This window comes from Ischnura elegans, chromosome 8 (genome assembly GCF_921293095.1).
Source record: "Ischnura elegans chromosome 8, ioIscEleg1.1, whole genome shotgun sequence".
In the NCBI taxonomy this organism is placed as follows: domain Eukaryota; kingdom Metazoa; phylum Arthropoda; class Insecta; order Odonata; family Coenagrionidae; genus Ischnura; species Ischnura elegans.
Genome location: NC_060253.1, coordinates 47,124,841 through 47,146,794, shown reverse-complemented (window position 1 = coordinate 47,146,794; position 21,954 = coordinate 47,124,841). Strand labels below are relative to the sequence as shown.

The window sequence follows — 21,954 nt, the reverse complement described above, 5'->3', positions numbered from 1 at the left end:
TTCATCTTTGGGTGTGCACTTGCTAACATGCGTATACGCACGCGCCGCCACTGACCGTATGACCAAGTTCTTTTCCCCCCTCCCTCCCCCTCCAAGCTCCCCTCGCTGTGCCACTGGTTCATGCAGTTTTATATTTTTTTGAAATTATGCATGTATTATTTCAAAATTATCTTTGAATTACTTACAAATTATTTTAATTAAATTATTATAAAATTTTATTTTAAGTAATGATTTAATTTTAGCTTCTACTTCGACCTATCCATATTGCCATAAGTATTATCATTCCATGTAGTTGATAATCAAGAGAAGCTGTGAATCATTCTATGAATTTCGCTGTTAATATAGTTCTGGATATTCTAGGAAAGAATGAATTTATTTCCTGATCAAGTCATTACCAAACTCATGCAGCAATTGAAGTCAAAAGGGGTAATTTAAACAAAAATTGAGCAATTGAATTTGACCTTTACCTATGATGCAAAAGAGGTAGGAAAAATGAGTTAATTTTATCTATAATGTAAATATAGAGGAAATGAAGCTACAATTTTCTTAAACTATGCTTTGAAAACTCAAAACAATTTATTCCTTTGGTGCTCGATGAAATCTTTATCCTCCATATTCAACTCATTAAAAAATGTGCATTTGATCATTGTCCTATTTCTGTGTTTCTAATTGTTGATCCAACAATCTTGGATTTTCTTTCATTTGCAAGAAAATTATTTTCCAATTCAGGGTCTATTTCATTATTTTTTCTTTATCCTATAATGATTAATGTATGCATACTAGGCAATTTACACTCAGTCTTTCATCGCTAGTATAAAGCGCAAATAGAGCGATCGACTCTGCTGCCATCTAAGTTGACTTTTCAGAAGCTCCCCCTCCCAGCCTCTTCTCTCTTCTTTAGTGCCTCTCATTCATTCCCCACATCCGCTTCTGCACTCATGGCTTTGTTTTCTTGTTAATCTTGATGTTGGGTGGTGTAATTGTAGGCACAGCCAAACCGGCGCACAGGCAACTGTGAGGCTGACTCATTTGTGATGGGCGTGCTGGGCAGGCGCCGCAAGAAGAAGGTACCTCCACCTCGGACGCTGCGCATTTGTGGGCAGAACAGCGGGCACCACTGTGAGTCCATATTCCACCCTCTTTCAATATATTCTTGATTATCTGAGCTTTTCCCTCTTATCTGTCCACCGTAGAATAAAGATTTATTGATTAGGATAATTCAGGTTAAAGATTTATCCACTATTTATTTATGGAAGTTTGTCATGGTTTCTCTTTTACTTCTATATCATTCATGGCAAGAGGAGGCCTTGAGATATAACAACAGTTTTTCCATATTTTTTTGCCATTCTTAGCTTATATTTTTGTCTCTCTCTTTTTTCAGTGTACTATGACGTGGAGAACTATGATGAGCCTGTGACGATTACCATGAATCTAACGAAGGTGAACTTTGGAAGGCTGTGGGAGATCAAGGTGAGTGAGGCACTTTTAAAGGCTGCATGTCGCTTGCAATTAGTTTGTTTACTGGCCAACGTGTATCAGGTTTCAACAGAGTGTATACTAACTCACTCACTTCTTTAAGATGTTCATTCATGAAGGGAAATGGAAGCAGTTTGGAGTAAAGTGAATATTCAGGGCGATTATTTTTGCATCCCTCTTTCTTCTGTTGGGTGAGGAGGAGCTTGCTACAGTTTCAACAAACTATTTCCTTGAATGTGTCGTGTCTGGGTTTTTTTCTTAAAAATAGCTGTCATGAGGTAATGGGATCATTACGACTTGTTAGTTTAGCCTTCCATTTCGCCCATTGGTGTTCATGTGGGAGAGAGGGACCAGGATTTTGGGTTAGGACACTCGCCAATTTCCACAGGCTTGAGCGTGGACGATGTTCCTCGCAAGCGACGTGAGACCAACTCTCCCTATACTGCTGCAAGCATAAAAAAGGAAAATCTGACCATACCGTTAATTACATGGTCGAAGACTAGTTTGTCATCATCATCAGCCAGGATTGGCAAGGGGAGAAAGATGTGTGGAAAGCAAGATGGCCGGGAAGATTAAAAAATTGCCCAGCCTGTGAAGAATAACAGTTCTTTCTAGTAGGCAATCTTTTTAATATTACTTTTCAGGCCACTCTCATTTCTTTGTCTAATCTCAATCTAAAACTTTCCAACTCTGCACCACATCATTTATAAAAAAACTGATTAATAACCATAGACATTAGCAACTTAAATTCAATAAATTTTCCTAACCTGAAGATAATAAAAAAATTATTTTAGGGGACAGATTTATTGGAGACTGTAAATTCTTTATTTTCGAAGGCATAACATTACAGTCTGACCCTCCCGCAATTCGTCATTCCTTGAAGATTGATTTCATGATCATGATTTGAAGATTTTGTTCATGTCATCATGACCAATCCCATCCTTTTAGTGTTAATGTGACATATATTATTATATAAAAGTATTAGGGCCATAATTTTGCAAACTCACAAGTGCTGCTGTTTACTAAGTGGACTTATGTGGCTGGCTAATCTTGATTTTTACAGATCTCACAGATCCGGTTTAACCAACGGGCACCTGATGGATGCCAAGAGTATCACCATGGAGTCAAAGGTGAGCTAAAGCTCTCAATAGAACATTCAGAGTACACAAAGTGCGTGTTGAGGATTTCCCTTTTCAAACCTTAGTTAGTTTTTGGAGGATAGCTAGTGTGTGTTTTCAAACCTTAGTTAGTTTGTGGAGGACACTTAATTGAAGCCATTCTCAGCAATAAAGTCCATTTCTAATTATATCTTACAAATTTTTGTGATCATCTATTCAGGTTTTTTAAAGGTATGAGTTATAATTTAATGCTAGTGGCTCTGAGTATGCTATAAATCAAATTCACCATTTAAAAAAATGTTCCATTATTTCTTTGGAATATAATGACACGACCCAGTTGAAATTCGCCAGACTTAAAACTAAAATGAAATTTAAGTTTATTACTGTGTAGAAAGGGTAACTTCAGTTCACCCTTGCGCAATGGATTTGTTCATATTGTTCACACAGTGCACAATGGGCAATTTTTTTTAGTGAGAGTGACTCTTCTTTGGAGGGTGAACGACTCTTTACATACCCCTAAAGCAATGGTGGCTAGTACGTGCTCAAAAGCAAAGGTTGCTAGCGTGTGGAAGTGCTGCAGCTCATAAAATATTTTTTTTAATGCACAGGATTTCCTGAATAAAATGGGAGTGATTTATCTGTAACGATCCTAGCTGTACTGTACCGAGTCTTTAGAATTCCACTCCGGAAGAGGGGTAGTATGGTGCTCGCCATGGAGTGAAAGGTTGTTGTGTGAAATGGAATGATGACACCATGAAATGCATATTGATGAAATGATAATTGCTTGAGCTATCCATTTCACAACTTAGAAGAGCTGTACCTCTCAGTGACAGAATGTGTGTATTTTTATTCATTTTTCCTTCTGAACTGTATATCTAATGGCCATGTCAGTGACTTCTTTACAATAACATAATAATTTTGCTAATTAATTATTGTATGCAGGTATTTTGGGTATAAAAACTGATTGCCTTATTTATTGGATGAATATTTGTAAGGTTTTCAATAGAGTTTATGATAGCTAGTTTGTCTAGTTTAGGATAAGGTTTAAAAAAGGCCTTGATAATAATTGTTGTCTCTGCTCTAGTTCGCTGAATAATTCTCCAGGATCATGGGTGGTCAGACAAACATATTCCTTTTAGGTTCTCCATCTTTATTCTACAAACTGAATACAGTACATTGCCATCTACACATCAGCACCACCAACATAACTCTGAAACACCACAAAGAGCATTACCTATGAACATTGGTGGATTTAGGGGGGAGTTCATAGTGGGGACATTCCTCCCCAGATGCTCATAATAGACAAGATTTTTAATACGGTTATCATTACGTTTGTTTTATTTTGTGTGTAACAGAGCCTCAATCATTTAATTTAACATTAATAAATTTTATATCAAAATAAAGAGAAATTTTTCTACAGTAATTTTTGTATGTATTTTGTTTTTAATCTCAAATATGAGAAGACCTGTTAGACCCTTGTGCCCTCTCCAGAAAAAATCATGGATCCACCCCTGCCTATGAAAGATATGATTGACTTCATAGCCTGTTTGAAAACCAATTGGAAATAATCATCCAGTTGAGTTGACTGGGAAATCACAAGAGCTTCATGACTTACATTACTGCTATCTCCTCTCTGCAGGTATCATTGAGACAATGAACTTTGGGGACAATGGCCGTCATTTGGCGAACCAAGAGTATTCCATTTGCATGCGGCAGGAGGAAGGTAGGTTAAATCATCGATAAACTAGCAGAAGATATTCAATTCAATATTTATTAATGGGCTTGCCACCATTTTCACAAATACTGTTACCTTTTTTTTGGATAATAAAGGCGACTGTCTCTCCATTGTTTCAGCCATTGAGTCTTACGGGTGTATCTTATTTTTCCAGGGTTCTGCTCCATTGCATATGAGCCTTGTGACGAAAACTCTTTCCGCATTGGCCCCCCACTGAGTAACCCTGCGGGCATTGCAGGAGTCAACTTCCCTCCAGCCACCAACCCTATCACAGGTGGCCCCATGCTTGGGCCCGGTGGTGTTGGTGGCCCAGGAGGTGGTGGTGGTCCAGGTGGTGGTGGTGGCCCAGGTGGTGGTGGTGGTCCAGGAAGTGGACCCGTGTCAGCCGTCGAGGCTGAGGATCCTATACTGGGAGGTGAGTCTATAGTGGGTGGGTGCCAGGAATTTAAACTTTAGGCTTTGGCAGCTTCAGCCCCCCTGAAATTTTTTCCTCTCTGGTCACTGTCTGCAGTACAGTTCCTGAGAAGACCACTAAATAGCCCCTTGGCACCTATCAACTAACACCATATTTTTCAATGTACCTCGTAACATTTCTCAATGTGTACCACTGAAGTAGATTGACAAAAAAATTAGTCAATCTCCTTTGCAACAGGACAACAGTTAGTGATACATGGTATGTGGAATTATTCAGAGCAGAAACTGAGGAATGAAATTCACAGAGAGCAGGGGTACAGCTAAGAATAAATGCTGGGGGGGTTTTAGGCACAACTAATACTTAGGGGTGTGGGGGTATTGCATACCCACCAGGGTAAGCAGGAGTTGTGGGGGCCCTCCTCCAGAAAAATTTTAAGACTAATGGTTCAAAATGGTGAGTTTTATGGATTTCTGAGGGATATTTGATTAATCCTAACTCAATTCTATAAGTAATATTGATCCAATTAAGTAAAATGGATTAAACTTAAAAATTTCTATGAGCTCCTGGGGGGGGGGGTTAATCCCCCAAACCCCCCCCCTCTCTGCACCACCGACAGAGAGTAATATCAACAGAGAGTTATAGAAAAGAAAAGATGTAGGTGTATGATTAGTATGGACCTGTGGGCAAGTAGAATGAGTGCAGACTGTCCCTTAAAGGAAAACCAAAGACTGCTTAAAATTACAGCAGCTTACAAATGAAAATTAATAGCTTATTCAATGAAATGCATGGTTTTCTGTTGCCTGTGAATTGACATCAAATTACAAATATAAGCTGTAACCCTCATACCACCAAAGCACCCTCAAACAGGGCCGTATTTACCCAAAGTTACGCTATAGGCACCTCTCCATTGAGCACCCCTCCTCACTTGAGCCCCCCCTCCCCGATTTTTATGATAAGGCATAGCCACTGGCATGAGGTGACAGAAGGCGCCCCTATGGCGCCAAAGTCTGGATGAAAGTCTGGGGTCTGGACTGATGGATTTGAGCAATTTCCAGAGGAGGAGCTTTATGCCATTGCCACAGGCAAAGCAGATACGACCTCCTTTTGGGGATATCTTGGGAGATCCTAAGATCACCCACTAACCTCACTAATTCCATCATCATTCCCCTCACTTCGATTGGCGACACATATTTTGGCATTCATTTTGCTACTTCTTAGCCAGTGGGAGCTCAGTAGTCCTATGAGTGGTAGAGGGGGGATAGCAAATTATGGTCTTTGTATTCAAATAAATGTACTTTTCTAAATTCTCTCTAACTCAGAAAGTTTTGCATAGCAATTCTTAAATGAGCACTGCTGTTCATGCCAGTGCCACACAAGTAATATGTAGGTATACACGGTATTAACCTGAAAGCACAGAAAATACTATGAAAGTACCTGAGTTGTCTTAATTACATAATACAGACAGTTAATGCTCTTTATAGTGAAGGTGGTGCTTTTTTAAACGAGCTTGCATTTGCTTGCCATTGCAGATGACGAGGGGTCTGGACTGATGGATTTGAGCAATTTCCAGAGGAGGAGCTTTGTGCCATTGCCACAGGCGAAGCAGACACGACCTCCTTTTGGGGACATCTTGGGAGAATGCACAGATCGCATTGTGATGCCATGTGACTCGGAGGAGTTCATTGCTGTTAGTCCACACCTTTTTATTACCCACTTGCTGATTAGTTCTAACATACTTATTATGACAACTGCTCATTTGGAGAATTTTTTTGGCCTTGCCCTATCCATTCTTTTTTTCATGTTAATTATGAATTCTGGAGTTACATGCCAAACACTCATTATGACAAGATTCTCGCTGTGTGTCATTCTCATTATAGTGGGCTACCAGTGTGTATATGTATTAAAGCCATGTGTAGAGGTTATCTCATTTCTGCAAAGAGAGTGATTTCACCAATAAATACATATATAATTATTATTGAGATTGAAAACAAAAATATTATAAGTACATATATAAATTGATTGGTGAAGCTGATTGCCTGAGTGTTTGATATCTCCTTTGATGAAGAGACTTCTTTTTTCAGGCGGAAGCCAATGGTCCTGGGATTTGCGACCTCCTCCACTGTGGCTCGTCCTTCTGCAATGGTGTAGAAGGTCCATGCAGAATCGAGAGTGAGTATATGGTCAGGAGAAGGAAGTCAACAGAATGGAATGTGTATGCCCAAGTAAATCCCAGGAATTGTTCATAAAGCCATGTTGGAAAAGACTTGCAAGTGCTGCACTCCATTTCAATAGTCTTATGGGAGATGCTAGCAACTTTTAATATTTTTGTCAGTAATATTAAAAGATGGAATTGATTGCCATATGTTTAAGGACAATTACTGGAATAATTTATGACAGCTCAGGGACCTCAAAATCAGTAACCTCACTTTTGAATTTTTTGCATAAAATACATTCCCTTTGGACATGTTGGTAAGGCCGACCTATCTTCTGCTGATCCCTTGCAGAGCACTTTTCATGCCATTGTACCTAGTGCAATGAATATTCTCAACGTGGTCATCATTGGTAATCCACAATACACAACTGTGTACCTTGCACTCTCACAATTTTTCTCAACTATTATCCAAGCAGCTCCATTTCATTACCACGCCATGGGCGTACCCAGTGAGGGGCAGGAGGGGGGAGGTGTCCCCCCCAGAGCAAAAATCGCCAATGTCTTTAAGGAAAATAATATTTTTTCATGCAAATAATTTTAAAAACTAATAAAGAGCTGTTACAGTTTCCTTAAAATTTTGGTTTCATTCACCTTTTCCATGCTTAGATCTTACCTATAACGTGAACAACCATGGCTTCCCCTCCCCCCCTAGTTTTGATCCTGGTTACGCCCTTGTACCACGCATGCGTGCCTCCGGTTAGTGACCTCTGTCACATGGTTGAATTACCTTGATGGACATACACTGGTCATTGTCCAACTGCAGCTAAGTGGCACTGGAAAATTATAACTGTCAGCTGGGAAACAAAGCCTTTAGCTCACTAGTGCTGTTACATGAGGAACGTATGCAGTCTATGTCCGATTTTTTATCTGCATCATTCTGCCTCAAGTTAACCAGAAAATTTGCAAAATTGGCCCTCAGGACAAACAATTTTGATGCAATTTTCCATATCCTCTTAATTCGATTACAAAAACTCTAAACCATTTTTAAAAGTTTTGTTTTGCAATAAATCTTCCTAATATCTAAGGAGATGCAATCAAGTTCAAAGATGCTTTTGTAAAATTCTGCTTTTATGACAATCAATATTTTTTTTAATCATTGCATGCATATCAAAATGTCTTTGTGGTCTTTGTTTTGTATTCTTCTAGAAACACAAATAAATAACATAATCGATTTAGGCAAAATACAGTTCAAACCCAAATAATATTTGTTCATTTCAATAATTTTTGTGGGTGCTTTCAGGTAGCAGCACGCCTTTCCTCATCCAGGTGCACTTTGGACCATCACTCTATGAAGAGTCACCTGAGGACAACCTGGGCATGTGCTTGCGGTATGAACAGCTGCCTTGTGTTGAATGACTCTTCCCTCTAAAACAACAACAACAAAATGCAATTTGGGAGAACTCATGGCATGAATGCATAATAGATCAATGTGCATCGTAGGACATTTTAACAGTGCTCTCAGTGCAGCATTCATACCCTCTTGTAAGCCAATGTAGGGATGAATTCTGTGCCTGTTACAAGACAGTGCTGTGGCCACAAACTCTCCAGTGACGAACTACGTTGCTGTGGCACAAAATGTGTGTTGCAGTTCTGGTGATACCTCATATCAGATGAACATGCTAAGCAGTCAAGTTCATAATCATTCATTTTTTGTAAGATTTCACCTTAAATTATTTATTATTATATATTTATTTTTGAATAATTTATTCTTTGATTATTTTCACATACATACCTCTTAATTTTTCCCTCACTAGGATACATACTGTATCAGTACAAACCCTTGCTTAGAGATTTTAATACATTCAAGACCATGATGCAAATTTCATTGAATGTTGAATCTACATTATTGCCACACAAAGAATCAGTTTGTAGAAGTGCCTGCAAATGTTGCTGTGTTGAAAATCACAGCCGCTCATGCTCAATCACTCTATTTATTTTCGGTTGCATACCGGTATCCTATATTTGCATAACCAAAAGGCCATTGTTAGTTCAGAATTTCTTAATATTTTTTCAACTGAAATATTATTTGAAAAATTAAGGAACCCATATTTTTGCATTTTTCGATTAGCCGCCTACTTATTAAGTTATTTACTGAGAACAATCCTCCGATGAAATATCTGAAATTTTCAAAGTAAGCACGCGTAGGTGTTTCCAAAAGAATGATGAAATGGGGGTATAAAAATGTCATCTCCAAATTTGTTCCATTCCTTGAAATGACCTTAATTCTGTGAGTTTGGAAGCGAAGCAATCTTTGATGAGGCTGCTGAACAGGACACCACTTCTCAACATTTCCTCCTTTCCTCATATGTTTGTCAACAAACACGTGAGGAAGGGAGGAATTGTTGTTACAATTGTAGTTTGCAATATTGTGAGTGATGCCTTCAATTAGTGAGTGGTTCTCTTTGAACTATTTAATGAACCACAATAGGGAAATTGAATACTTACATGTATACTAACAAAGTCACCAATTCATGAAAAGTCAGTGAATTTTGTATTTTGCTTTTATTTAAAACTAATAAGAAAGTGGCAGAATGAGGAACATATATATATTGTTGTATCTTATCTTTCCCTTTCATATGCTGAATAATTTTAGTGAATTAATGCCTATAAATGTAATCATGCGTAAGTTGTCTAGAGGCAAGACACTCATCGCAGTTTTTCTTCCATCACAAAGTTCACAAAAGAAAGTAAGTAAGGTATATGTTTCCTAAAGACTGATGAACTCTAATTGTAAAGCACCTGCAAGTTCTCTTTTTTTTCTAAGCATGATCGTAAAAAGGCGATTTTATGCAGCGATTTGAAACAAAATAATCTTCGACGTAGCCTAATATTCTTCAGGGTCAACGAGGTGAATATCACTTTTGAGTTTTAATTACTATAAGACGTACAGATACACAAAGACCGTAATTTGCTTCTCGGGAAGGAAAATATATCTTAACACAGTGGCAGATCTTAAGGCAGTGGCAGGGACTGAATGGGAGTTAACCTACCCGCAAGCTGCATGCAAGAGTGGGGGTCCAAAAAAAATTACAATATTATCTAGTGTAAATTGGATACCCAGGGGGGGGGCTACAGCCCCCTTACCCCCCTCCCCCTATGGATCCGCCATTGTCTTAACGCATTACATATTTTTGGTTTCGCTAGGTTGACATCATTTAGAAGTACATTTAAAAAGTCGACTTCTCCCTAATGAGACACAAGTTCTGCTGGGGATTCTCATTAATTCCCGTACCTGTAGTAAATTTGTTGGCAACAAATAAACGACGCATTTTTGCTCAATGGTAGACGTAACTATCGGAGTTATAGATTGTACGAAATTTTCAGTGATTGACATGAAAGAGAGACTTCAACGAGCGAATTTTGCAACTATTTCTCGCATGGAATCCATGCATTCCTCAAGATATTAAAATGAATCGCTAAGCTTCAATTTATTTGTATGCTTTAAGAACGAAATGCTTTTATTCTTTGCTAAATAATTTGGAATTGCAGCTTTTCATAAGCTTTAAGATTTAATCCTTAAATTCACAAGACGAGTGAACCTTCCCAAAATGCGGCTACATATAATGCAGTTTTAAATAAACGTGATACAAACCTCTTACTTCGCCAGACGCAGTACGATGCTGACATGGTTTCATATACCCCGCGTAATAATACGGGTGGCGCTTCGCGATGTTCGCTTGTCAAAGGTAAAAAAATATTAATGGTTAGTAGTTATTTAGCCGGAAACTAAAAAATTGAAACTAGTAGTAGATAGCCATTGGCTGGGAACTACTGTAAACAAAAGGAAGTGAAATACATTGCGTGCGGTTAGTAGTTTAAAGGTTATTAGTTAGAAAAGGCTTAAGTTTAGGTTTATTTCATTCGGTCGCCTGCCTCAGAGGATGGTTGATCTGCCGACTCATGAAGCAATGGATGATGACGAAGGTATGTGCTAATTCTGTGAAATGGGTATACATTTACTACAGGCATTCTCGATCCGGTTAAATGTAAGGGGCTTTATGAAAAAATAATTCATGGATTGTGATAATTAGGTAGGTCTGGTAGATACTTCTAACGTGCATGTACGAGTGATAGCACGTGAATTATAAGTGGGTAAATTCTTTTGATATCGTTTTGCGGACGAGTTAAGTAGTTGCTTTGTAAGTATACCTTAACAATTGTGTCGTCGCTCCAGAGATGAAATCCGGTAGGAATTGCTTGGAGAGTTTACGTCGAATGGAGCCGTGCGATCGGCGTGTCTGAGGAGCAGTGGGTTATTATCGGTTATTATTCTTATTAGCTTCCTCAAGCAGCTGCAGGTTATTTGTGGTTGGTGTGTAAATGTAGAGGATAACATATGGATGGATTTTTCGCGACGAATTGTTTGGTGTACCTACGTTGTACTCCGAATGCTGTACTGAATATTTCCGGGAATCTGAAATACGCTGTGGGTAATGAATTCTTTTTCCCACCCCGATTTTGTGAAGCTTCTCATGCCAATTAAAAGGCTCGGTTTCAGCTCCTGGTGGTGAATCAGGTGAAACCTTATCCTTGTTGATTGGAGTGAGGAGGGCACTGCGTCTGTCGAATGGGATACGTCCACGAGACACCTGAAGAACTTGAATCCCGCACAGTATATAGACCGTATAGACCTACTCGACCACGGAGCCACGTATTATAAACGTGAGTGGAAATATGAATCTAGAGATATGGAAAACCTCGCCACGGAGCCCTAAAGAAAACACTCCGGCGGCCCGATGGGCCCGAGTGAGCGTGGAACTGAGTAACCTTAGTAAATTCCATAGAGCATGAGATGCTCTATAGCTCCATAGAGATGCTCTATGGTACATTCCATCGGCTAATCTTAATGCCAATTGGTGTTATGCACTTTCAGTTTGACTGCAGCTTCGGTGGATAGGTCGCGTCCGCCTCCATCCTCGTCGGCTCTTGGTGGGAGTGAGGGATGAAGTCGCTTTAGGTGCCAACCTCACCAGTTTTCACCAACCCGGCTCCATCGGTTAAGTGGGACTAATGGGCAGGGGCGCAGCTAGGAATTAAGGCTGGGGGGGGGGGGGGGGTTTAAGGTGAAACTAATACCTGGGTGTGTGGGGATGTGGAATACCCACCAGGATAAGCGGTAGGTGCGAGATTAGTAAATTGCGGAATTTCAAGATAGATAGTTCAAAATGGTGAGTTTTACGGCTTTCTGAGGGATATTTTATTAATCCTTACACCATTCTATCAGTAATATCAATTCAATTAAGTAAAATGGATTAAACTTAAAAATTTCTCTGAGCTCTGGGGGGGGGGGGGGGGTTTATCCCCTCGCTGCGCCACTGCTCCTGGGTGTCAACAAAACGATAGGTAGTACACTTACGGGTCTATTTTTCCTTACGCGCATCGCAAGAGCACATTTTCAATCACCTACCTTGTTACGCGACCTCCTGCTAGAAACTTCACCTGTCATGCCAGCCTGAAATCTTGATCAACAATGATCTAAATTCGCGAGGTGAAAATAGGGTCAAGAGTCGGGTGTTTACTAACAATAAGACCACTCTAATTGGTAGACTGCGGCGATATAATGATGGATGCGATTGGCCCTGAACCATACGCCATTCTCAACAAGATGTCGCATACGTTAGAATGGGGTGACTTTGTGACAAGTTTTGCACGTTTTCACTCGTACGCTGATCAATTTTTAGCATAAACTGAAACGAATGACGTCATAAGATAGCTTCAACCTTCAAGATTATGTCTTCAAAAATCTGTAAACTATGTAGAGGGAAAACGCTGTCGCAAAGTCACCCTACTGGGTGGGGTGACATTGCGAAAACATTTTTCTTGGGTTACGAAGTATGGTAAAAATATAATGCCACAATTTCGAACTATCAAAAACTATATTTACTTATCGTGCGAAAGATCCACAGAGAAAAAATCACCGGGATCCCGGTCAAGGCGGATGATTTTTTCTCTGTGGATCTTTCGTACGATTGTGCATTGCGGGTGACTCCCGTATAAGTTATCACCGTGGCTAGTCCCGGTATAATTTAAACTATATTTACTTAATTTACAGGTGTTATATGCTTTGGAAAAGCTGCAGCTACGTTGGCCGCTCCTTTTATTTTTTTAGTTTTATTCCACAAAAGCCACAAATTGGCAGAGCAACCGGCCGGAAACATGGGAGGTTCTGGGTTCGAGTCCCAGTCAGGCCGCAATTTTACCCTCTAATTTCTGGATTGCGTAAAAAATAGTATTGCTAGACAGTGTCCGAAGGAACTACACGTGCTAAGAAGCTCCACCGGGCTACACTAACATGGCGCGGCATGTCTGACAAATGAAATGCGCAGTAAATCTCTTTCATGAGACGAGCGGTCGCGACACAAGATTTAAAATACGAAAAATGGGCCCCTTGTCACAGAGTCACCCCATTCTATGGTACTTGAAGAGAGTGGTGGTGATGAAGAACAGAGAGCAGTTGAGTCCTAGACTGGAAAACCAATCAATCAATGGAACTGGAAAATTAGTTGATGTAGAAAAAATCAGGGGCGCAGCTAGGAATTAAAGCTGGGGGGGATTTTAGGTGCAACTGATACCGGGGTGTGTGGGGGTATGGAATACCCACCAGGATAAGCGGTAGGTGCGAGATTAATAAATTGAGGAATTTTTAGATTTATGGTTCAAAATGGTGAGTTTTACGGCTTTCTGAGGGATATTTTATTAATCTTTACACTATTCTATTAGTAATATCTATCCAATTAAGTAAAATGGATCAAACTTAAAAATTTCTCTGAACTCTGGGGGGGGTTTATCCACTAAAACCCCTCCTCGCTGCGCCACTGGAAAAAATTACACGCATTGTGTCACGGGCGAGTGGTTGCGGTATGCATGGAGAAAGAGACAAGTAAGCACGTATACGTTACAAAACCGAACCATACTGTGATGTCTAATGCTGACTCTATCGATGTGCCTAAGGTGGGGAAAAATGACATGATACCATGGGCCCGGAGAACTGGAGATAGGATTTTCAAGTGCTGCTTTTAAGTTGCAACAGAGCCCAGCGCTCCGATTAGCCACGAGTTTACCCTGTTGCCGGCTGATCTGGTCAATTCATGACTTCGAATCAATTACCTGCCGGAGATCGCAATGTATCAAAGGCAGGGCCCAACAGGTTGATTTCGCTCGCCTGTTGTTTTGCGCTTTTGCGTGCGTCTTGTGCGAACTGTAATTCGTGTGCAAACTGAACTGAACTAATAGTCAGTTGGAGGGACAGATTTCTCTGAACTACTGGACCTTGAATACCTATCTTTGGCCATTTTTTAACATCTTGGGCTTGCCCCGCCTCCTCGAGGCCTGAGGCCGGGCAACGTGCCGCGGGCCATCAGTCAGAGCCGGCTCTGCAATAAGCTCCCGCGGCCGGCTAAGAGGGCAAGCGCGCGTCGCAAGGGACAGTGGGACAGGGACCCAGAACTGCAATTTATGCAGATTGTGTGTGAGTGAGCTCTGGACTGCCTTTTGCAGCGAGGAGAGTGTGTGTGCGTGCGTGTGTGTGTGAGTGACTTTTTTACAGGCTTTTTGGTACATAGTTTCGACCACTCCCCATCGTCCCAGGTCCCAAGGATCATCGTCCCAGGTCCCTAGGGGCCTTCCCCCCAGGACCCACCAGGATCACCATCCCCCAGCTTCATCTGCAGCATCATCATCTTTCACCGCCTCGCCCGGGATTCCCCCCTCAAGGATCACCGTCCCCAGGTCACCATCATCAGATCGTCGCCTCGCCCGGGATTCCCTCCCCAGTCCAAATTCCCCAGTGTAGTGAATTTTTTCCCTTGTTCGACGGATTACTTCACCCAAACTAGTGTAAAAACAACCGGGAGCTCCCGCGGTTCCCCAGAGGTGGGGAACCCCTTGCATCGAGTAAAAAACTATATTGTAGTATGGCTACTTCCCGAGAAGACGCGATGGAGGAAACGGAGAAGGCCAAGACCTTTCGCCGGTCAAACATTCTGGCCCGCACGCCTCCAAATACGGAAACACCCAATAGCGAGAAGAGAGGACGTCGAAGCGAAAACGAGGAATCGGATGGAAAAACTCCTAAAAAGTCTAGGGATGATTTAAGTGACAGTGAAATCTCCGTAAGCGAGGACTCCATGGAGAACTTCGAGCAAATAAAAGAACTAATAGTGCAAATACAAACGGGTCTCAAGAGCCAGCATAAAAACGGGAAATTTTCAAAATATAACTTAGATGAACACACCAAGCGTCTACGCGAAATCGAAAATTTAGCTTTAAAGCTTACCATCGCTAATGCCAAACTAGAGGGTAGGAGTGAAGAGCGAAAGGAAATTGTGAAATTGATCCAGGAAAATAAAAGCACCAGCGAAACAAAAACAAAATCATTTTCAGAAATCATACAAACCCAGGCTCCGACTCATCCCCAAAAACCAAAAGTTACGGGAATTACTACGTCTTTGAAACCCGCACCGCAGCTCATTATTATTAAACATGAAAATAAGGATAAAACAAGCAAGGAAATACAGGAATTACTCAAAAAGACAGTGACACCAGCGGAAATAGGAGTGAATGTTAAAAGGAGCAGAAACGTGGAAAAAGGGATTCTAGTGGAATTAGAAAAAGAATACCATATTCCTAAAATGATAAACTGCGAAAAATTAAAAGACAAAGGGTTCATCGTTGAAAAAATCGAAAAAAGGAAACCACAAATTATGATCTATGACGTGCCGAAACATCTAGACGTCGATACGGTTACTGACAAAATTTACCGTCAAAACATCGGATTACAGCTTAGTGAAAGTGAATTTAAAAATAATTTTAAAAAGGTACATCAACTGAAAGCAAACGACACGGACAAGGAGCATTGGATCTATGAATGTAGTATGGAGATACGCCATTTACTAATCGAAAAAGAAAAATTGTTTCTCGAATGGAGCAGTTGTAAAATAAAAGATTACATCTCCATTCTTCGATGCTACAAGTGCCAGGCCTACGGCCATAAAACATCAGCGTGTAGGAAAACCGAGGAAATATGTGCCCATTGCTCAGGAAAACACAAGCTAGAGGAATGCAATAAAACAAAAGAAAAACCTAAGTGCTTCCACTGCTCCTCCGCGGATAAACCAAGTGAGCATAGATCAGGGGATAGGCAGTGCCCTTTCTTCATCAAAGCCAAAGAACAGGAGTGCCAAAGACTTGGGTATGGCGGGACACCCTTATAAAATTAAAATAGGCCAGGTCAACGCCGGACGGAGTCACGCAGCTACTGCCAATTTGGAAAATTTGTGCACCGAGTTAAAAATCGACGTGTTGATGATTCAAGAACCGTACTCCGTCAACGGCAAAGTCCCTTTTTCCACGGGTATAGTGTTGAATAAACCAAATGAGAAGCATGTATGGGCAAGCACTATAATAATAAATCCCCAAGTGAATGCCACGATAATTACGCAACACACTAATAAGAATACTGTGACAGTGACAATAAATACCCCAGGAAACCCAGAAATAACGTTAATAAATAGCTACTTCCAGTTCTCCGACCCTATCGAAATCTATCTCACAGCAATAGAAAGATTTTTAACGACCTTCCCACACCGGAACATGATTTTAGCCTGTGACGCAAACGCCAAATCAACGATGTGGTATAACGAAAAATCTGACGACCGCGGGGTAAAGCTTGAAGATTTTATCCTTTTTTACGAATTGACGATTGAAAATGTTTTTAACTTACTGACGACGTACGAGAGCCCGAATGGTTTTACGACGAATATTGATTTGACCTTGTCCAAAGGTCTCACAGGCAAAGTGAGAAACTGGAAGGTGCAAGAAGTGGAAACCCTTAGTGACCATCGCTTAATTACTTTTGAAGTGTATTACGATCAAGGAAATACATTACCATTTCCAACAAGTAATAACATCTTCAACTTGTCTAAAGCGAACTGGGCTAAGTTCAAACAAGAAATCGAAATTAGTGAAAGTGAATTCAAATCTAACCCCGAGGTGCAAACTCTTACTAAAATACTGACTGAAGCCTGCGTAAAATCTATCCCAAAAATGAAACCCAAAGAAAGAAGAATACCATGGTGGAACAATAAATTAGCTTATCTACGTAAACAGTGCAGAAAAACGAAGAAGAAATACAGGGAAAAGTTACTCATCGAAGCTCATAACTTGGTAATCTGGCGAAACGAATACGCACACGCAAGAAATAAATACGCCCATGAAATAAAACTGGCTAAGCAAACGAGTTGGGAAAAAATTATCAGTGCTGGTAACGACGACCCGTGGGGAAGTGCTTATAAAATACTCAGAAATAAAAACAAAACTATTACAATTCATACACTGAAAAAACGCAACGGTGAATTTACCAATAACGACGATGAAACAATTATGTTACTACTAGACACGCTCCTACCCTCTGACCACGAAGTAAACGAATCAAATGAGCAAAGTGAAATACGCGCAAAAACTATAAATAAACTAACCACTGGTGAAAGTGCAACGCCCTTCGAGTTAAATGTGCTAACAGAAATAATAAATGGTCTGAAAAACAAAAAAGCCCCCGGGCACGATGGTATTAAAGTGGAAGTAGTAAAGCACGCCTATCCCCTGATCATGAACGAAATGCTGGAAATGTATAATGAACTACTAAAACGCGAAATCTTCCCCACCGAATGGAAATTAGGAGTGCTAAAAATCTTTCCAAAACCGAACAAAGACCCCGAGGACCCAAAGGCCTACCGTCCGATTACCCTCCTACCAGTGCTTGGAAAAATTTATGAAAAACTAATAGCGAAAAAATTAAATCACGAGCTCGAGCAAAAGAACTACTTTAACCAAAACCAATACGGATTCATGCCAGGCAAGGGGACTATCGACGCAATTAATAAAGTCATTTCAATTACGGAAGAATCATCGAAAAAATACGTTCTAGGCATCTTCTTGGACATCGCAGGTGCTTTCGATAACGCGTGGTGGCCCAATATTTTAAATGAACTATTGACACAGAATGTTTCGAAGAGTATTTTTAACGTCACAAGGGATTATTTTAACAATCGAGACACCAAACTGGAAATAAATGGTATTACTCATGATAAAAATCTTACCAAAGGATGCCCACAGGGGTCCGTACTAGGCCCTCTATACTGGAATATTTTATTTAATGACTTTTTAAATATCAAACTACCAGAAGATTCCAATATCCTGGCATATGCAGACGACGCGTTAATCCTAATCAAAGGTAATAGCAGGCAAGAGATTGAAAGGAAAGCAAACGACTCTTTAGCAATAACAAGCAACTGGGGCAAATCGAAAAAACTGAGCTTCTCCCTGGCCAAAACAGAGTGCACTCTACTGAAAGGTAAGCTAACAAGAAAACCTATAATAAAAATGGACGGAATTACAATAAAATACAGTAGAACAATTAAATATCTAGGTATTACAATAACTGAAGGCCTGAAAATCAACGACCATTGTGACAATGTGATAAAAAGAATTAAAGAAGTTTTTGTTCCTCTTCGACGACTGGCTAAAGAAAATCAAGGGTACTCTTGTGAATCGCTACGAAAACTGTATACCGGTGTCGCTGAACCAATCATTCTGTACGCGTGTGAAGCCTGGGGAAAAGAAATCCACCTACGAAAGAAAAGCAGAGAAAAGCTACTGAGAGCTCAAAGACTGGCCTTACTTATTGTTACGAAAGCATACCGTACAGTGTCTAGCGAGTGTTTATGCGTGTTAGCGGGATGCATCCCGATCGATCTTTTAATCGAGGAACGACTAAAAATTTTTAAAGACAAGTTAACGAACGCAGACAGCGGAATAAGAAGAAAAGTGCATAGGGAAGAAACGATACGGAAATGGCAGAGTCAGTGGGAACGCTCCGAAAAAGGAAGAGAGACGTCTTTTATTTTGATGACGTGCGCAATCGACTGCGAGTAAAATCCAGATATCTAAGCTACCACACCGTGCAATTCTTCACAGGGCATGGAGATTTTAATTACAAACTCACATCTTTTAACTTGACGGATACAGCTAGCTGTACTTTCTGCAGAAACAATGAAGAAACGGCCTGGCACTTGCTAGCAAAATGCAAAAATCTACAAATCACAAGGGGTCCTCTAATAGACAAATTAACTGAGCATAGCTTACCATTGAATAGAAAATCAATATTGAAATCAGAAATTTTTCACACAACAAAAGCTACTATGATAAAAATCCTGAAATACAAATACGCCAGTCAAAATTACCAAGATGCACCAACGAATGAACAGCCTAATGCCGATCCCAATGATCCTGCCGCAGCTTGCGGGAGGTGAGGGGGACACTAGCCCGGCGAAAGCCGGGGCAAAATTGAATCACAATGCGCAAAGCGCAGACGAGTGAGTCGGCATTTGAAATCCATATAAAGGCTGAAAAAGCGGCCCCTAGGAAAAAGGCTACGAGCCTATAACCTAGGGGGGTGGAGGAGGGTCCGCGGGGGCTTTGCCCCCACCTAGTGTATCAAAGGCATCCGGCAACAGAGCAAACTCGCGGCCAATCGGATCGCTTGGCTCAAAGCTCCTTTGATTTTAAAATGGTGCGTTTTCGACCTAAACATCATCAGTGATTACGGTTCATACTCACATCAACTCTCCAGGGTTAAAATTTCCTGACGTAATTGTTCTTCATCCTGATTTTTCATAATCAGCTATCATTAAATTGCACGTTTTAATTCTTTCAAGATAACCTCTGCAATTTAGTTCTACTTCCATTTACTAGCTTAACGCATAGCACATTTATATTTATCATAAACATAACCCTTTCCTTTGTGTTACAGCCTTGTAGCAGTGGAAAGGCTTGGGAGTTCCTATGGCTCCTAGAGCCGCAATGGCGGGATTATTTAGCAATAGGGTAGTTTCCTTCATCAAAGAAAACGAAAGGCACTGATTGCGATTCGTCATCCACCATTAGTGTAGGTTTTCATAATATACAAATTATTTGGAGTTAGAACTCTCAGTTTAGACGAATGTTAATGGTCAATTTTAACCTCATTTGAAAAAGGCCAGATTGGCGCCCATGCGATTCCACTCCACGTGACGTCACAGGGACCTAGATTTTATACTAGGAGTCAGGAGTTTTACATCGTTTGAGATTACCAATGCATGCATGAGACACAAAGCCCAGGGAAACATCTCTTAATAATCACAAATTAAATTTTCCTTATGTCGGAAAGTTTCCTTCGTTGATAGGGTATTAACAATCCTTATTTAAGCCAAGCGCTACCTGCTAGCAGGCTACTCTGCTACCTGAGCGTTCCACGTTTAGTTGACAGTGCAGGCCTTATGGAGAACAGTGTTACCAATCTTCCGCTCAGCCGGCAGGCATCCTGACAGCGTATGCAACCATACGTAATAGAGCGCCAAAATGGTGTAATAGGGTGGTTTCCTATTATTTCTTTATTGCCTAAATCGAAAGATTATTACTCCTGGAGTACCCATTTCACGCTTTCAGATTTTTAAATGACGATATCTATTGTTAGCGATTAAATGAAAAGTGAAAATTTTCAATCGCGCGAAATCGCGACGGCGAAGTATGAATGATGAGAAAACTCAGTGTGACGTCGTTCTGGTTCTGCCGCTTTGTGAGGCCACCTTGGTGCGTGTATCTGAGCGCCGATATGATGCAGGCTGCTGGATAACGTTCCACATTCAGTTGACAGCATGGGTTCTTATGGAGATTCGTTGGAGACCCGTCTTGTTTTACTTCAATTATGTTAAATACTTGTATTCCAGAAAGCACCGTGAAATACAATATTTGAGAAACATAAAAAAATATTGGTATGATGAAGATGAAATGGATCAATCGACAGGAGGAAGTGCTAAGAAGAGTGGGCGAAAAGAAAAGTCTTCTAAAAATCTTAATGGGAAGGCGGGACTACTTAGTTGGCCACATTATGATGCATGATGGCCTGATGTTAACTATCACAGAAGGACAGGTGGATGGGAAAAAGGGCAAGGGTTGGCCCCGAATGAGTTCCATACGATAGGTTGTAAAGGATAGAAATGAAAAAAATACGTTGCTATAAAAAAGGCTATGAGAGGGGAATGGAGAGCTGCGTCAAACCAATCATAGGGTTGTTGACTAATATTGGAGTCTACTGATTTTTTTAAAAGACAGAAATGAATTTTGTAAAAACTTCATTTCATTTTTCGTCAATTGGTGTAAACTTTCGTAGTCCACGGATTTACGGAAAAAATTTTTGTGTTATTTCCCTCGTCAAGTATTAAAATACCGAAGATTCGTCCTCGATGCTGGAGAATTCCTTATGGCAAATGATGTGATTTTATCGCATACCGAGTGTTTACATCATCATGGTGACTGGAGTGAGCAGGAGATGAGGGTATGTTCGGGCCTTTTTGGAAGTTTCTTTCTTATCAGGAGAGAACTGTTTGCCAGGATGTGCTAATCTTTCTTCCTTCATCTGTGTTGCAATTACTAGCGTGCTTCAATTCTATAATAGACTGTACCCAAGCTAACTTCAGAAACAATTTATATCATATAACAAAATTAAGGGAACGACTTAATATGTATTTGTCGCTTTCGGACAAATTGATGCGAGTTTCACGGTGAAATAAGGAATTGTTACGGGAGTCAACCGAAATTTATATTCATGGTGATGTGATTTATCAAAGTCATAAATCCCCAATCCTATTCCTAGAAATTACAAAGACCACACGGCAAAATATTAGAAAAATGTAGATCGCATCACCACCACGCCGCGGACATTTTTAAAGCTGATTAAAATGAGACTGAAGTGTCAACAGAACTCAGCCTAATATGGGATGGAATTGGGCCTCCTCTATGCTGCACCATTGGTCGTGACCCCGTTTAATGGAGGCTCCATCTCCATCCTCGACCAAATGGCTCTTCCCGTTTCTCCTAAGTACCGATTGCCACCGGTCCTGCAGTTTAATTTGTAAACTCCTTCAGTATACATTTTCTCATTTTGTTTCCCATCAAGTCTTGT

At 40.5% G+C, this 21,954-nt stretch overlaps 2 protein-coding genes across 2 annotated transcripts in view; both read left to right on the top strand.

Annotated features, from left to right (window-relative positions):
- LOC124164101 overlaps positions 1–8,631 on the top strand; it is a 29,325-nt gene extending 20,694 nt beyond the window's left edge. The window contains exons 5-12 of the mRNA XM_046541272.1: positions 987–1,119; positions 1,382–1,470; positions 2,540–2,606; positions 4,234–4,317; positions 4,484–4,744; positions 6,274–6,431; positions 6,826–6,913; positions 8,197–8,631. Coding sequence (XP_046397228.1) covers positions 987–1,119; positions 1,382–1,470; positions 2,540–2,606; positions 4,234–4,317; positions 4,484–4,744; positions 6,274–6,431; positions 6,826–6,913; positions 8,197–8,312 — 996 coding nt within the window. The 3' untranslated portion in view covers positions 8,313–8,631. The remainder of the gene's footprint in view (positions 1–986; positions 1,120–1,381; positions 1,471–2,539; positions 2,607–4,233; positions 4,318–4,483; positions 4,745–6,273; positions 6,432–6,825; positions 6,914–8,196) is intronic.
- Positions 8,632–10,682: 2,051 nt separating this feature from the next.
- The window catches only part of LOC124164227 (sodium-coupled monocarboxylate transporter 1-like), a 46,766-nt gene continuing 35,494 nt past the window's right edge, over positions 10,683–21,954 (top strand). Inside the window, exon 1 of the mRNA XM_046541461.1 lies at positions 10,683–10,880. The gene's annotated coding sequence lies outside the window, so the exon portion shown is untranslated. The remainder of the gene's footprint in view (positions 10,881–21,954) is intronic.